We start from the raw sequence: 17,318 nt of genomic DNA on the forward strand, positions 1-17,318 counted from the left end.
ATGGAGCATCACCCTATTATGGAAAAACTGCATATATGGTGGGTATTGAACCAGTGCTTGGAGTTCACCGATTCTTCTAGCTGTTACTGTCACAAGAAAAACTACTTTCCATGTCAATTTAAAAGAAGCCGATTCTAACAGTTCAAGAGGTGGCTTCAATTGAAAGTGGACAACATTCAGGTCCCATGCTACTGGAGATTTCTGTACCAAAAGTTTCACATGCCATAAGCCTTTCAAATATCTCGATACCAACGGCTGAGTTGAGATGATGAGCGTGTTGATAGTTGTAACATGGTAAGCCGCTATGACACTGAGATGTACCCAGAGAGGAGCAAATTGGTAAAGGAAGTGTTCTGGGCTCACAAGAAATAAATCCAGGCATTTTGTTGACATCATCTGGAATATCTTTTACATTTAAAGCCATAAGCTATTCTAGTTAATGGCTTCCTGGCTGTAACTATTACATCTTCAATCTCTCTGGGCAAAGAAAGATCAGTGATTAGTTAGCATTCAACAACCAAGCCATTAGGTTGAGGGATGGAAAATTCGGATGAAATAGGGTTCCTTTGTCTTACGTTTACAAAGCAGGTTCTGTTCCCAGATAGATTAAAGGACTGTTGGAAAGCTATACAAGATATGCAAACCATATCTGTTGGGTCACGCTGGAGCTATGAAGATCAGCCAAGCTTAATCCTGTAGCACTTTCTGCACTATTCTGGCAATCAGTAACATCAGTGGAAAAGCATACACAAAACCTGTGTTTCAAATGAGCAGAAAGCATCCTGCGCTAACCTAGTTTGAGTAGAAATGATCAAAATTTCTCTGGCTTTGTTCTGCTGATGCAAATAGGTTAACCATTTGTAGACCCCATAGGTCGAAGTGTATTGGCTGTTGATTGTTGGAGCGACTACTTGTGCAGATGAAAAACTCTGTTGAGATAGTTTGCTAGTGTGTTGGAGATCCTTGGAAGATAAGTGGCTTGTAGGACAGCTTGATTTCTTCTCACCCATTGCCAGATCCCTTGCACTTCCTGGCAGAGTCCATGATCTTGTGCCTCCTGGTTTGTTGACATAAAACATTGTGACTGGGTTGTTTGTTTGAATCAGAAGATGCACAAAAATTGTCAGAGCTCCGAAAAGGACTTTCAAGAGACCAAGTGCCTTGGATTCAGAAAGATCCTGTGTGGACACCCTATCCTTTTGTGGAGATGTTAGGCGTAATATTACTTTATGGGGAGAGCATGAAGGGGAGCTCCCTCTGAGTATGCAGAGGCTCAACTACCAATGTAATTCCTTTTTAAGGTCTCTGGAAACTTGAACAGTGTGACATTAAGGGTTGTGTTAGTTGGTCCCAGCGACAGCATAGTCCCCACTGCAGGTGAAGAATATGAAGGCGGGTAAGTAGAACTGCATGAGGGGTTGCAGCCATATGACTTACTACAACAAGAATCGCTCTGGCTGCAGTAGCTTGTAAATGACCCATCTCATAGTGCTCATTATGGATTGTAGATAGATTCAGTACAAGACAGAGCCTATCTATGCCCTGATAAACTTTATTTTCTGAGTTACCACTAGATTTGACTTCTCAAAATTTACCAGTAATCCCAACTTCTGTAGAAGCTGAACTGTCTTTGGCAGTGAGTGTAATACTTCTTCTCAGGAGCTCACTGCGATTAGCCAGTGTTCCACGTACAGAAAAACTGGTAAACGACACTGCAGGTATGCAACTACCACTAGGCATTTGGTGAAGACCTTCAGAGCTGCCGACAGGCTGAAAGGAAGTACTATGTACTGATAATAGAAATAATCTACTCTGAAGAGAAGGTAGCGCCAGTGAGTGGGATGGATGGATATGTGCACATAAGCATCCTTCAAATCAAGCGCACACATCCATTCCTCCTTTTGAATCTAGGGAAGAATTGTACTGAGAGAATTTATTTTCAATTTCTCTCATAGCAGATGTTCAATTTTTTCAAATCCAAAATGGGTCTCAATCTTGAGTTTGAGGGGAGGGGGGGGGGGATGAGAAAATATAAGAAGCATTCCCTACTGGAGCGAATGGACATCTATCACTTGTCGTTGAAGAAGTGATTCTACTTCCAGATGGAATTGCCTCAAATGACATGGCTCTGGACTGAAAGTCGAACAATGAGGAAGAGCTGGTAGCCAGGAGAGAAACAGGAATGGTAGCCACATTCCATGATCTTGAGGATGCAGAGGTCTTTGGTTATCAGACACCACTCTTCCATGAAGGTCTGGATTCTGTGTCCCACTGATGGATGACTGCTGAACATTTGCAAAGATCAAAAACTAGCCCCAAGTTTTGATTGGGCCTATTACATTATCGTAGTTTGATGGCATATACTAGCAATTCTTGCCAGAAGTTGCTGCATTTTCTGAGTTAGAAGAGGTGGTAGCTAGTACCATTGAAAAAGTCAGAAAGGTAGTCTTTGGAAGTATGGCCTCTTGTAAGAATAGAAGTAGAGTCTCAAAGAAGAGGGCTGCTTGGACCCAGTTGCGAGTGATTGAACTGCCACATTCTGTTCTTTTATTTGGGCAACTTTCTCTGAGCTCTTCTCCAAAAAGGTGCTCCCAGACAATGCACATCTGCTAACTTTTCATGAATGTCATCACAAATGCTACTGGCTCTTAAACCAGGTTATGCGTTGAGCTCTGATTGAGAGACTAGATACACGATATGGCAACAAATGATTCATAGGCAGAACAATGGAGATGTCATATGCATTCTTCTGCATCTATAAGCAGTTGAAGGTATTAATTTCTGCCTCCGATAAATTGAAGGAAAGGTTTTAGTTTTTGAATCTTTTGCCATATAAAATTGGTAAACAGATACGAGTAGTTAGCATTGAACACAAATACTCTTTCCAAAATTTTCATGTAGCCTGGGCTCTTTCCCTGTAGGCAAATTTGAATAAATCCTTGTTTTCTTTGCTTTCTTTAGGGCAGATTCTACAACAGTGGAATAGTGAGGTAATTGAAGTATTCCAAATCCAGATGGATTTTGTTCATATTTAAGATCTAACTTCCTTGCCATAAGAAGGCAAGAAATAAAGAGATCCCACATTCTCATATATAACTGATTCAGAATGGTGTAAACTGGGGCAGCCACTGGTTCTGATGGAGTATCTAGAACTTGAAGGAGACCAAAGAATTCTTTTCGGGGAACTTTCTACTTGTAACTCAGTGTTTTTCCTAATTTTTCTTCTGGAGAATTATGTCCCGAGAGTCCAGAAGAGGGTCAGAAAGTATGACTGTTGAACCTTCTTTGGAACCCAGGAGCATGGGAACAATAATTCAGGACCCCGTGGGTTCGACCAATTGTGTCTGTGGGAAATAACTCTGTTCTACAACACCTGAATTACTTGAGTCCACTGCAATTTAGTGATAAGATGAAGAGCCTCTCAGCAAAAGTTGAGATATGTTTATCTTAATAGGGGAAATTGAGACTCAGTCTGTGGGATTGCTGTCAATACTGGCAAAGAGGATGGAAAATTCCTTCTGCCTCCTTAGTTTAAAAAAAAAAAAAAAGTTAAGAAATTTCTCAGCAGATCCTCTATCTGTCAAGTGACTGACATGTTGTCTGACCAGGTGTGGGTGGTGAACATTCTCTTTGGAGATAAGAACTGGCTCTTGTTCTTTAATAGGAGGCCTATTGAAGGTAAGTGGCATCAGACAACATATTGGGTCCAGTGTCTCCAATCGTAAACCTTCTGCTATCATCTGTGAAACGGCAAGGGCTCTAGTTATAGGGGAGGGCAGAGACAACATATCTCCCTCTGCACCTGGCCATGGCCGACCGGCATACAGCTGCATACATAATTCTGCATGATGCCCACAGTCCGGGGCTTGATGCACGAATGGTATTGATGCTGATGACTTTTCCAGCTTATGCTTCAATGGTGCTGGGTGCTTTGAAGTCTTTGAGGAAGTATACTTTTGTTGCTTCAAATACATTAAGTCTGTTGAACAGGAATGCATCGAGGATGCATGTCAGTTGCAAAGGCAATACTTGCATTGAAAGACCCCAGTGTCATATGTCTGTGAACAGAAAGGCCATGTGTTAATGCCAATGCATCATGTGATAGAACATTCAAAAGGCAATGGTGCCAATGTGCCATGCATCAAGAACACTGAGAAACCGCTCATACTACTTTGGTGCTAGTTGTTCCTCTAGCCCACAGAGTGAAGCCACTTCTTTCTTGATAAAAGGAAGCCAGCACTATTCAGCTAGCAGCACCCTTATGGGGGAATTTTTGAGGAGCTCCTGCTCAACTCTTGCTTTGGCACATAGATGATGCTACACTGCGGGAGGAGGACCACCAACAGTGATTTGTAAGAGACTTGCACAGTTCCTCCATTTTATATGTCCTGGAATGTTGAGTAAGCAAGGACATCCATTCGCGAGCACAAGTTTGCTTAGTCATCATCCGGAACAAGGGAGCTATAACATAATTCATGCCCATCTGTGAGAAACATTACCTTACCACACACACAGTTCTTAAAACCGCTCAACGTGGGCTTCTTTTTGCTTGACATCTTCGGGTGGCAAATTTTGGGGGGATTCTTTTTTTTGGTAGCACTGAAACGTGCTGTTGTGGGTGTTACAGGGGTAGTGAGGCCACTGAAAAAGGGTAATAAAAGAAAATGAAGGAAAACAATTAAGAATCCTGAGAAAAATCACTGGAGAGAGTATATATCTGTGCTATTCTTGGACAAAAAATGACAGAGGAGATTCATAAGGCAACACCCATGTGGGAATTCCCACACATGCTCAGCAGGGCCAAAAGTTCTATTAGATAAGAGAGGAGTCTGTTTAGTGCTGCCGGATGATATCACCCGCATGCATTAGTCAATTGAGCCTATATATCGAAGGAAAATATTAGACTTCCACCAAGCATATCTGCTGCACCTGAACTCCCAAATTTTGTTCTGTGGAAGGAGGTTCTCCTCAACCTTTGTTTTACATTTGATGTTCAGCCTCTTTTGTTAGGTTGAATTAAGAAATAAGTAGCAAGCTGTAACTGTTAAGTAAGAGCTGGAATGATAATTTCTGCAATTCATTCACCTGCTACCACAGCAAAGAAAAACATCCCTGTCTTAGCCCAAGCAAAACTAAGATAACAAAAACACAGGCCCTAGAGTTCAAATTAAATGACTTAAAATGACAAAATTCAGAGAGGCCAGAAATCAAAAGGTTGTGTTGTACCATTTCACCAGACTACAGTTGCTGTAAAGTGTATATCTGCTATTTCCTGGCAAGTAGCAACTCAAAGAGTTAACATAAGAGACTAGGACTTTTATAGCATTGAAGGACTTTACTGGCAGCCCAGAGGATCTCCAAGTGAAGCAGAGCTGATTACCTGTAACAGGTATTCTCCAAGGAGCGCAGGATGTTAGTCCTCACACATGGCGACATTATCCGATGGAGCCCTGAGGCGGAAAACTTATGTCAAAGTTTCTAGACTTTGATTAGGCACACTGAGCATGTCCAGCATACCCTATACCACGTGAGGTCCCTCTTCAGTCTTGTAACAATTAAAATAAAAAATAGGAGAATCCAACTCCACCGGGTGGTGGGCAAGTTTCGTGAGGACTAACATCCTACACTCCTTGGAGAACACCTGTTACAGGTAAGCAACTCTGCTTTCTCCTAGGACAAGCAGGATGGTAGTCCTCACACATGGGTAAATTCCTAGCTACAGACAAGACACCTAACCAGGTGCCAATGGGCACAGCAATGGTGCTGTTGGTAACAGCCTGAATCCAAACAGGCCCTAGGTTGGGAAAGTTGGGTTCTATACCTCGAACAGGTCATTGTTTACCAGTTCTTCCCCCTGACAGACACACGGACTCTCTCTTCCTCTGAAATCAAAAGGCATCAGGCACTGAACTGCCAGCTCAGCAGACCAGCAGGATGCCGGCTATTCGAGACCCAAACTGAGGCTGCTTCCTTAGTTCTTTTCAGCCCCGAGGACTAGGGGGCATTCCATGAAATTGGCAAGTAGCACATTTAAGACTAATCGGAGAAAATTCTTTTTCACTCAACGCACAATAAAGCTCTGGAATTTGTTGCCAGAGGATGTGGTTAGTGCAGTTAATGTAGCTGGGTTCAAAAAAGGTTTGGATAAGTTCTTGGAGGAGAAGTCCATTAAAGGCTATTAATCAAATTTATTTAGGGAATATTAATTGCATCAGTGGTATGGGATCTTCTTAGTGTTTGGGTAATTGCCAGGTTCTTGTGGCCTGGTTTGGCCTCTGTTGGAAACAGGATGCTGGGGCTTGATGGACCCTTGGTTTGACCCAGCATGGCAATTTCTTATGTTCTTATGACAGACTGGCTTAATCTACTGTTGCATTGGCCATCCCTATCCAGACAGTAATGGGATATGAATGGGTGGAGAGAACTCCACGTCACAGCTTTGCAGATTTCCTCCATGGGAATTGCTTGCAAGTAGGCCACCAAGGCTGCCATGGCTCTGACAGAATGAGCTTTGACATGACCCCCAAGGTGCAGTCCTGCCTGGGCATAACAGAAGGAGATGCAATCTGCTAGCCAATTGGATAGTATCTATTTGGCAATGCCCAACCTATTCTTATCAAAAGAAATAAAAGGTTGGGTGGACTGTCCACTCCAGATAAAAGGCTAAGGCTCGCTTGTAGTTCAAACTGTGCAGTGCTCGTTCACTTTGGTGCAAATGGGGCCTGGGAAAGAATACTGGCAGGACAATTGACTGGTTAAGATGGAAATCCATCACCACCTTAGGCAGGAACTTAGGGTGCATATGCAAGTCCAACCTCTCATGATAAAACTTAGTATAAGGTGGATAAGTCACTAAGGCCTGGAGCTCGCTGACCCTGTGCCCTGAAGTGACTGCCACCAAAAATATGACCTTCCAGGTCAGGTACTTCATGTCAGAAGTACACAGCAGCTCAAAAGTAGCTTTCATCACTTGAGCTAACACCACAGTGAAGTCCCAAGATACAGCATGAGGCCTTAGGGGGAGGCTTTAATTAAAGCAGGTCCTGTATGAAACATACAATTATAGGCTGTCTAGAGATGGGTGTACCATCTACACTTTGGTGATATGCACCAACTGGACTAGATGAACGTTAAAGGAGTTGTTTTTCAAGCCAGCCTCCAATAGATGTAGAAGGCAATCAAGCAGTTTTTGCATGGGGCAAGAGAACTGAGCTAGGGCTTTCTGCTCACACTACATGGAAAACCTCCTCCACTTCAGTCCATAGGACTTTCTAGTGGAAGGCTTTCTAGAAGTTACCAAGAACTGAGACACATCCTCTGAAAGATCAGGCAGCTGCAGAATCAACCTCTCAACATCCAGGCTGTGAGCAACAGGGTCTGGAGGTTGGGTTGCTGGATCCGGCCCCGATTTTGTGTGATGAGTTCAGGAGAAGTTCCCAGACCGATCGGTTTCCAGATGGACAACTCCCAAAGGAGTGGAAACCAGACCTGTCTTGGCCAATGAGGGGATATGAGAATCATAGTCCCCTTATCCTCACGAAGTTTCAAAACAGTCTTCGCCCTGTTCCAGATTGGAAAGCACCCAGCACCAGGACAAAGAGCCCCTAAGAGATAGGGAGACTCGGATGCAATCCTGGAGGCTCTGAATGGCTTGGCGCCACTGTGACCTCAGGGTCCATTGGGCTCCTTGTATGTGTAAACATGCAAGGGGAAAAACATGGCGGTTGTGGCCATATGGCCCATCAGCCTCAACATATGCCATGGTGATACCTGCTGGCTCTTTTGAACGTCTGCTGCCATGGTTGCAGGGCCCCTATGAAGTCCAATTGAGTTGACAGCTGAGATGGGACTTTGGGTAGTTGAGAATGAACCCTAGTGACTCCAACACCCAAATGGTCAAGCGCATGGATCTATTGCCCCTGCCTGAGACATGCTCTTGACCAGCCAGTCCAGATACAGGAAGACATGCACTCCCAGTCTGCAGAAGTGTGCCGTCACCACGGCTAGGCATTTTGTGAAGACCTAAGGAGCAGACGCCAGCCCAAACGGCAACACATGGTACTGGAAGTGCTGTGTTCCCACCACAAATCGGGGGTACTTCCTGTGAGTGGGAAAGATCGCAATGCGAGTGTATGCATCCTTCCGGTTGAGGGAGCAAAGCCAGTCCCTTTCTTGCAAAAGGGGGATCAAGTTTGGGTACTTGCCAGGTTCTTGTGGCCTGGTTTGGCCTCTGTTGGAAACAGGATACTGGGCTTGATTGACTCTTGATCTGACCCAGCATGGCAATTTCTTATGTTCTTAACTTTTCTCTTTTTAAAACGTGTTCAAGGCTCTTAGGTCTAGGATGGGACGGAGTCATCCTGTTCTCTTTGGAATCAGGACACACCTGGCGTAGAATCCCCACACTCTTTGATTTGATGGTACAAGCTTGACTGCTCTGGCCGTTCACAGGGAGGAGAGCTTCGCTTGTAGTACCTCCTGATGCACTACTGGCCCCCAATATGTGCATGTAGGGCAATTTAGCGGGGCACCCAATAAATCTAATTGATACCCCTGACAGATGGACAGAACCCACTGGTCTGAGATTACACTGGCCACTGGTTCACAAAGAACCACAACCTGACCATAACAGAGGGTCCATTGCAATGTCCCGGGTACAGGCAACTGGCTAATGCTCCCTGTGGTCCAGTTAAAACCCTGTTCCAAGATGTTCCACAAGGCAAAAAGCCAACGTTTTCAGCTCAATTACACTGTGAGGCTTACAGCTCTGCGGAAAGAGAGACTGAAGACAGACCCCATGTGGACGCATGGAATAGGGCATGCTCAGTGTGCCTAGTCAAAGTTCTAGCAACTTTGAAATACGTTTTATGCATCTGGGTCCATCTGATGTCACCCATGTGTGAGGACTACCATCCTGCTTGACCTCGGAGAAAAACCTTTATCCTACAATCATGGCCTGAGCAACTATTTATAACTCGTTCTGTCAAAAGTATGCAGACCAGACCTGGATCTGCTGCCTATTTTCTAGTGCCATACCAAATGTTTGTGCACCTCACTGAAAGGTGTCCACTGTGCAGGTGTGCAAAGGTAGTGGGGTTAGAAGGTGGGATAAATTCTAGGCTGGAGCAGTCTTATAAAGAAGCTGAAAACTCATGATTTTTCTTTTTACTAATTTCAGAAGGAATAGGTACAATTGGATTTTTTGTGAATCTTAGGTGCAGCCAGGTTTTGAAGAAAAACCCATGAGATGGTATTTACTTTAATCATCTTTCCAGCAACTCGGTTTAGCCATATTTGCTGTCATTTTTTTCTATGCTCAGCTCATTCTATTTTTAGTAACAAACCAACTACATAGGACAGTCTGAAGAGCGAGACATTACCAGCAGCCAGCATTTTCATCTAACATATAACTGCAAAAAAGATTCTCCAAAATTACAGATGCCCCTTTCACATAAGGGAAGCAGGAAACCATATAGCAACAGTGAAGACCTTGGGAAAGGACCACTATGTGTTAAACAGCAGCAGTAAGTAATCAGAGGGACATAGGCCAACAACAGTATTAAACTATTGAACAAAACTTGCATGCCAAGGATTCAATCATGTTTGCATAAAATCTCAAAGTACAAACTTGATTATAACAAAAGGCGGCAAATATCAAGGCCAGGCAACATCAGAAAATTCCAGAATATTTTGCAGCTCAAGGTGCAAAGGAAAGCAGTGTAGCATTCAAAACATTTAGTCAGCAATAACTTGGATTTCTCAATACTGGCTTATTAATAGTCTCTTTAATATCCAATGGCATTAAAAAAATACAACTCCCTTTCCCAAGCTTACTCTGAATATTTACAAGAAGAAGATAAATGCAAAGTTGTAGTAGCCATATCGGTCCTGAAAAAACAAAACAAAAATGGGAGTCTCTGGGGATGTGATAATTTTTATCGGATCAACATACAAACAGTCCTTCATCTTTTGATTATGTTAGGCCAGTAAAAGGTATCAACCTTAAGTATGAAGAGAAAGATTGACAAAGATAATAGACTTGCACAAAGGAAGACTGGAACTTGCTTGTGACTTAGTTCAAAATCTCTCTTTTTCTTCTTTGAATAATTTTTTTTCAGGACTTGGAAGTTCAGAAGTGGTGGATGGCACAAAGCATTAGTGGAAATTTGAAGGCCCATCAGATGAGGCAGTCTGAGCTACTGTCACAAGATGATACTGCCAAAACATCTTCCTTTGCACTGCAAACCTTCAGATGAAAAAGATTTATGGACTTGGCATGGAAGACATCTTAAAATAATGCAGTTCCCATCGGTGAAGCAGAATAAAATAAAATATGTGGCTCCAAAACATCACAGATTTAATAGATCAGCAAGAAGTTTCAAAATAAAGTATTCCCAGATAAAAAGAACACTGTAACCCATGCTTGAACACAAAGAAAGAATTATTTCTGAATCCTGGCTTTTAATTCATTAGATCCAGAGAGTAAAACCAAATACAGCCAACATGTGTGTCCTTTTGAAGGAATGCAGTCACAGAACACTTTTCTTTCTTTTTTCTAATCCATGTTCAAAGGACAACAGCTTAGAGTTTAAATGAAAGGATGGAATTTTGATTAAATGCATTTATTCATCTTCAGAACCACTGTATGGTATGAAAACTGTTAATGTCAGTCATCTATTGTTGGCAGCCAAAATGCCTGCAAAAAAAGAAATAAATAAATAAAATAAATAAATCTTTATAAAGACCAGAGAGCTGCAAAGACCCCCCTCCTATTCTACCCCTTCACACCCTCAACAACATATTCTATACCAAGATTCTCATATACCAAACTTACCTCAAGCTTCCAGCCCAGTCAGCCCCACCAACTTCAATATTCCATTCATTGCCTACCTGTTTTCAGGTGAAAAGTTATGCATGTGACAGGAAAAAAGACTGGGAACTGAATGAGGGCTAGAGTAGAAAAGGAAAAAGGCTGCAAATTGAGTAGATACACACACTCTGATACAAATCCACTCATGGCTTTGTAAATTTTATGTATTCAATGAAGTACACATTTCCAATCTCGATAGCACCTATATTTACTCATCTCTTCATTATTTATACTGAATTTTACCTACATCAGGAAATTAAGCACTGACAAATTTCTACTAACTATATGAGAGAAAAACAAAACCAAAATCTTGGGGCCCCGGAGCTGGCAGAGTAGCAAGTGTTAAGTACTGTACACTGCTTTGAAGCAGTCCTCTGTTCAATTCCCGGGCTGGATGGGGATGCTGTGGAGGCAGAGTTCGCAGTCCCATAGATAGCAGGATGAATTAGCCATGCTGACCCACCTTCCTCCCTGGCAATCACCATATCTACTCGATCCATCACTGCTTAATCACAGACTGAGGAGAATCTGTTACTTCCTGCGCGGGAACACACGCGCAGCCGCAGAGGGAACAAAAAACTAACCTCTGCTTTATCAAGCTCCGCCTCCCGGACCTGATTGACAGATCCCAGGACAGCATGGCTAAGTCATCCTGCTATCTACGGAAACAACGTTTACGGTAAGCAAACTTGTTTTTATGCACCTCTACCAGAAAATGGAGATGGAGTAAAGCTGACATCACTATTATATATATATATATATATATATAAAATCTTCAAATCATTCTGTCCAACATGGGCAGGGAAATATATAATATTTATATATACACACATATACACACACACACACCCCTGCACTGACATCAGCCAACTATAGACAAACTAACACTTGATTATAACTTTTAATAGACAACTACTTAAGTACTCAGTCAACAGGAAACACTGATATCAAGACAATTAGGGTATCACCACTAATCTAGGAACTAAAACTGACACCAGTTATCCCCAGACACGCAGCCATAGGAGAACTATAGAACCACAAAGCGGCAGCCAAGGGTGGGAAGATGGATTAACCTGTCTTCACTAGAGAAAAGGTAAGTAATAATTTCTCATTTTCAGCATTAAGACAGGTTAATCCATAACCAGCGGGATGTACCAAAGCTACTCCCAAATAGGGTGGGAGGCTGCCCGCGGTCCAACCACCAACCACACAGAGGCTGCATCCTCCCAGGCCTGCACATCCAGGTGGTAATGCCTGGAAGAAGTAAATAAGGAGGAGCATGTTGCAGCTCAGCAAATCTCAACAGGAAACAATCAAAGTGCCGCCCATGACACTCTCTGAGCTCTAGTGGAATGAGCCCTAACCTGTCTAGGCAACGGCTATTCAGCATCCACATAAGCAGCCGAGATTAGCCTATTGGGTTAAGGAGGTTAAGTAGACCAAGACGCTGACTCACCCTATTTACCTCCGCCGTGGAAAACAGGCATTCAGTCTTCCCAAGAGGTTTTAATAACCAATACCGCATCAAATACCTCTTGACTTCCAAGTTCCGCAACAGAAGTTAATTCATCCACATCTCTCTCCCTGTGCAGCATTGGCAGGAAAATCGATTGGTTGCAATGAAAATCCAAGGCTACTTTTGGCAAAAAAGGATGGAACAGGCAGAAACTGGACCACCCCTGGAGTCACCCGCAGGAACATTTCCCGGCAAGAAAGAGCCCACAGCTTGGACCCAATGCGCAAACAATTTACCATGAGAAACACAGTCTTCAAGAATTTAAACCTCAAGAAGAGGCTACATAGTAGCTGAAAAGTGGAAATTTGCCAACGTTCTAGAACTAAATTAAGACTCCATGGGGGCACCGGCAACTGCAAGGGAGGATGAAGAAGCCTCATCCCCTACAAAACCGGGCCACTTCTGGAAGGGCCGAAAGGTTCGCCATTCATCTGACCTTTTGAAAACAGGCAAGAGCTGCTACTTGCACCTTCAAGAATTTAAGGGCCAGGCCCTTAAGTGACCCATCCTGCGAGAATTCCAAAATGAACAGAACGAGGAAGCACACCTCGTTCCTCACACCAAGCCTCACTCTCCAAATCCAAACAATCTAAAGAGGGGGAGAACTTTGAGTTCGAAGCAAGGTGGAAATCATGCAGTGGAAAACACGCTTCAGCAACCGAGCCCTTTCAAGGACCATACTGAAAGACAAAATCAAGACGGACCTACACAAAGAATAGGTCCCTGTGGACCGGTAACTGGGAAGGAGAGTCCGCCAGGAGCCTCCGCAAATCTGCATATCACAGCCTTCTGAGCCAATCTGGAACCACCAGAAGCAACAGTCCCACGTGTCCTTCAATCTTCCAAATCATTCTGTCCAACATGGGCAGGGAAAAAGCATACCGAAGCGTGTCTTCCAGCCACTTCTGCTTGAGAGATTCGATGCCCAAGGACTTCAGATATCCCCTGTGACTGAAAGAGAGGAGGAACTTTCGCATTGAGCAATGTTGCCAGCAAGACTATAAACGGTAGGCTCCAGCAGCTATGAGCTAGAACACTTCGTCCTACAAGTCTCATTCTCCTGGATCCAGTCTCTTTCTGCTAAAAAAAAAAAAAAAAAAATTGGCTTACATTGAGACTTTTCCCAAATGTGGGAGGTGGAGATTTTCTGAAGATGTACTTCTGCCCATTGCAAGAGTTGGACTATTTCCTGCAATACTTGTTGGCTCTTGGTACCTTCCTGGCAACTGATGTAAGTCACTCTTGTCACAGTGTCTGACACTACTCAGAGCGCTTGACCCTGCCAGTAGTCAACGAACAGCCAGCATGCCAAGTGAACAGCACATGCTTCCAGAATACGGATGCTTCAGAGAGACCCCCTTCTGCAGTCCAGCGCCCCTTCTTCATCAACTCCTGACAGTAAGCCTCCCAACCCTGGAGGCTTGCATCCGTCGTGAGTACCAGTAAGTCTGATGTTTGTAGGGAAATGTCCTTCCTTAGATGATCCGTTTTCAATCACCACTGCATTTGGATGCTAATCTTCACCAGTAACTGAAGTCATATTGAGAAGTCCTCAGACTGTGGACTCCATTGTGCAAGCAGTGTGCGCTGAAGAGGACACATATGCGCTCTTGCTCACGGAACCACTTCTATAGTGGCTACCAACAACCGAATATCTGCACATAAGACCATACAGCCAGGCAAATTGCTTCTATCAATAGCCGCACCCATGCTATCCATTTCTGAATGCGGACCTCCAGCAGGAACATTCTGCCTTGCTTTGTGTCGAAACGAACACAGAGACACTCCACGTCCGAGACAGCTGTAACTTGCTCTTAGCCAAGTTCACCAGCCAACCTAGAAACTGCAGCAAGGAAGCCACCTTGCACAAGGCCTGAAGACTCTCTCCATGCCCTTAGCCCAAATTATCTAGATGTCTTGTCTCGACACTGTAGCTACCACCATCAGGCCCCTTGGAGAAGGTCCTGGGTGTGGTGGCCAAACAAAAGTAATGCTTGAAAACTGATGTCACCCCAAAATGTCAAACCACAGAAACAGATGATGCTCCAGCCGAATGGGAATATGTAGATACTCCTCTGACAAATCCAGAGACGTAAGAAACTCCCCTGACTGTACTGCCATCACCAAGCGTAATGGTTTCTGTGTGTAAACAAGCCACTCACAATGACTATTGACTCCCTTTAGGATCAGGATTAGGTGAAAGGAAACCTTCTTGGGTTCAATGAAATAAATGGAATAATGGCCTGTACTTTCTTGTGACTTAAGCATTGGAGACATAGCCCACCAGCTCAGGGGCCTCGACAATGTAACCTCCACTGCCAGCCTCATTTCTGGAGAGTCACAGGGAGATGCCATGAAGTCGTAACCAAAGAATGCAGAACTCCAGAGTACGGTCGTCCCTCATCACCTCCAGAACCCACTGGTCTGATGTGATCTTGACCCACCTCCAGACAGGTGAACCCATATCTCCAGTTCTAGGAGGTGGATCAGCACACCTTCATTGGGGGGGGGGGGGGGGGGGGGGTGGTGTCAGGATGCATTGCCACCTGAGCCTACGCCCTGTCTGGGCTGCTTCTGCTGAAAGGACTGAGACCTCTGAGAAGTCCCTTCTCTGTAAGGTCGAAAACGTCTGAAACTCCTAGCAGGGCACCTCGCACCGAAAGAGCGCAGCGCCTACTTTTAATCCTCTGGTAAATGTGGAACTTGGGACTCACACTGTCTACCGGTCATTTACTCCAACTCACTCCCAGAACAAGAGTGATCCTTTAAGGGCAATTTCATAAGATTAGACTTTGAAATTGTAGCAGCCGACCAAATCTCACCCACAGCTGACGTGTGGCGGCTAACACTGAAACCACTCGTCTGGTAGAGGGATAGACCAAGGCGTAACCTGCATCTGCCAAAAGGTGCCAGCTAGTTCCATCACTGCCCTGGTATTGAAACCAGTCTCATCGACTTCCTGACATAGAAGCAAACAAGCTCAAGCCACCATGGAGCAGCAAGACGCTAACTGCAATTCACTGTTACTGCCTCAAGGTCTGCATAAGGATAGCCTCAAACCACCCTATCCAGCACATTCTACAATGCCACTCCCCCTTCAGCCAGAAGGTTGTCTGCTTGGAGACTGTACACACCAGCATATCCGCTTTTGGAAAAAACAACTGCTCTTTCTTGTGTCGGATTCAGGGAGTATATAGCCCTACCAAGGCTCGTCCCCCTTTAAAATTAGTTTCTGGAGCACCCTTATTCAAGGCACTAAAACGGGATTCTTCTTTGGCCCAGACATGGAACCAATACCAGACACTCCCAGCATAGTCAGTGTCTGGGAGATCAGAGCCAGCAACCCAGCTATATGACTCCAAACCTGGAGGGATTTCTCTATTCTCCAGGGAGTAAGGATCGCCCAGTAAGTCCCATAAGCGTGTACTCTCTCATGATGATGAGTTTAGGCACTAGGATCCTAGGAACGCACGAACTACGGATACCCAAAATTTGGACATCTATCCACGTGATCCAGACAGGTGCCCAACCTGGACGCGCAGGCGCGATCTGACATCAGTCACTGTTTTGCGGCAGACATGCGCAGGAGGCGGTACGTGAACACTGCTGTGGCCTACCATGCAGCTACTCAGAGAAGCCTGAGAGTGGGGCCTAGCCAAAAGGCTGCTCAACCCACCAAAACTGCCGCGTCTCCCCAAACCCCTCACAAAGATGGGATCAACACACCAAGCCTCGGAGACCAGACCAGGGGGGAGAAATTCCTAAAATTCTCTCATATATTTTATTTATTTTTTGCATCCCCTTGCCTGAGCTTGGTCCGTCCCAGCCACGTTCAGAGTCGGTCTCAGGCTGCAGGGGGAGAGGGCTAATGCCTTCACTGCCGCACTCTGCTTCCTGCACCCGCTAGCCTCTCAGCTCATTCTCTCCTGGCAGCTAATTCCACACTGGAAAACCGGACTGAGGCACTCGAATGCGGGAGGGATCAGGAGATATCACCTCAGGAGAAGTGGTGCATGATTAATCTCCTTCACCCCCCCCCCCCTTTTGTTTTTTAAACAAGCAATCCCCCTGTAGAGAGATGCATGTCCACCATCTGCTGGAGACAGAGAATACTGGTGGGCTGTCAGTACTGGGTTATATATATCTGTACCATGACGTCAGCTTTGCTCAGTCTCCATCTGCTGGTAAAGGTGCATAACCCACTGGTCATGGATTAACCTGTCTAAATGCTATAAAAGCTATTTTTGTCTTTGTGTTCTTCTTTTCCCCCTGCTTCACCCCCTTGACCAATGGGCCACCAACACAAACAAAAAGCTGTCTCACCATATTGGAGCATGCACTGGCAAAGGTCATGAACTTGGGATTGAACTGCAGGCAGGTTATGGGACCTGTGTGCTTCCCATCCAGAACAGCTACCTTCATCCCACTCTCACCATTCCAGACATGGATCTTCCCATCCTCCGAGCCTTAAAAAAAACAAAAAACAAACAAAAATCACAAAAAGAACCAAAACAAAACAAAAAAAAACCACATGGCGAGATTCAAGATTTACAAAGACACGAAAGGAGACTAAATGAGTAATGGCATAAGGTGTTATAGGAAAATTGGTTCTTACCTGCTAATTTTCACTTCCGTTGTACCAAGGATCAGTTCAGACTCCTGGGTTTATGCATCCCTGCCAGCAGACAGAGAAAGTTTTACCAAACACTACTACATAATCACTGGTACCACCTGCAGTTCCTCAGTACTGATTTGTACGCAAGCACAAAAATTTGTAAAAGCATCAAGCAACTCAACAAAATTTAGAAAAACCTCTTCCAACAATTCTGTATTCCATACTATGAAAAAACTATAATCTGTATCAATAAACTGCAGCTGAGCAGACGACGCTCCAGCTCTACAGATTGGGCGGGTTCTGGACTGATCCGTGGT

General features: G+C 44.4%; 1 protein-coding gene across 1 annotated transcript in view; it reads right to left on the reverse strand.

Annotated features, from left to right (window-relative positions):
* Positions 1-9,765: 9,765 nt before the first annotated feature.
* WDR82 (WD repeat domain 82) overlaps positions 9,766-17,318 on the reverse strand; it is a 95,780-nt gene continuing 88,227 nt past the window's right edge. The window contains exons 8-9 of the mRNA XM_029599495.1: positions 16,710-16,852; positions 9,766-10,696 (exon numbers count right to left, since the gene is read on the reverse strand). Of these exons, the coding sequence (XP_029455355.1) occupies positions 10,667-10,696; positions 16,710-16,852 (173 nt within the window). The 3' untranslated portion in view covers positions 9,766-10,666. The remainder of the gene's footprint in view (positions 10,697-16,709; positions 16,853-17,318) is intronic.

Source organism: Rhinatrema bivittatum, chromosome 4 (genome assembly GCF_901001135.1).
Source record: "Rhinatrema bivittatum chromosome 4, aRhiBiv1.1, whole genome shotgun sequence".
In the NCBI taxonomy this organism is placed as follows: Eukaryota; Metazoa; Chordata; class Amphibia; order Gymnophiona; family Rhinatrematidae; genus Rhinatrema; species Rhinatrema bivittatum.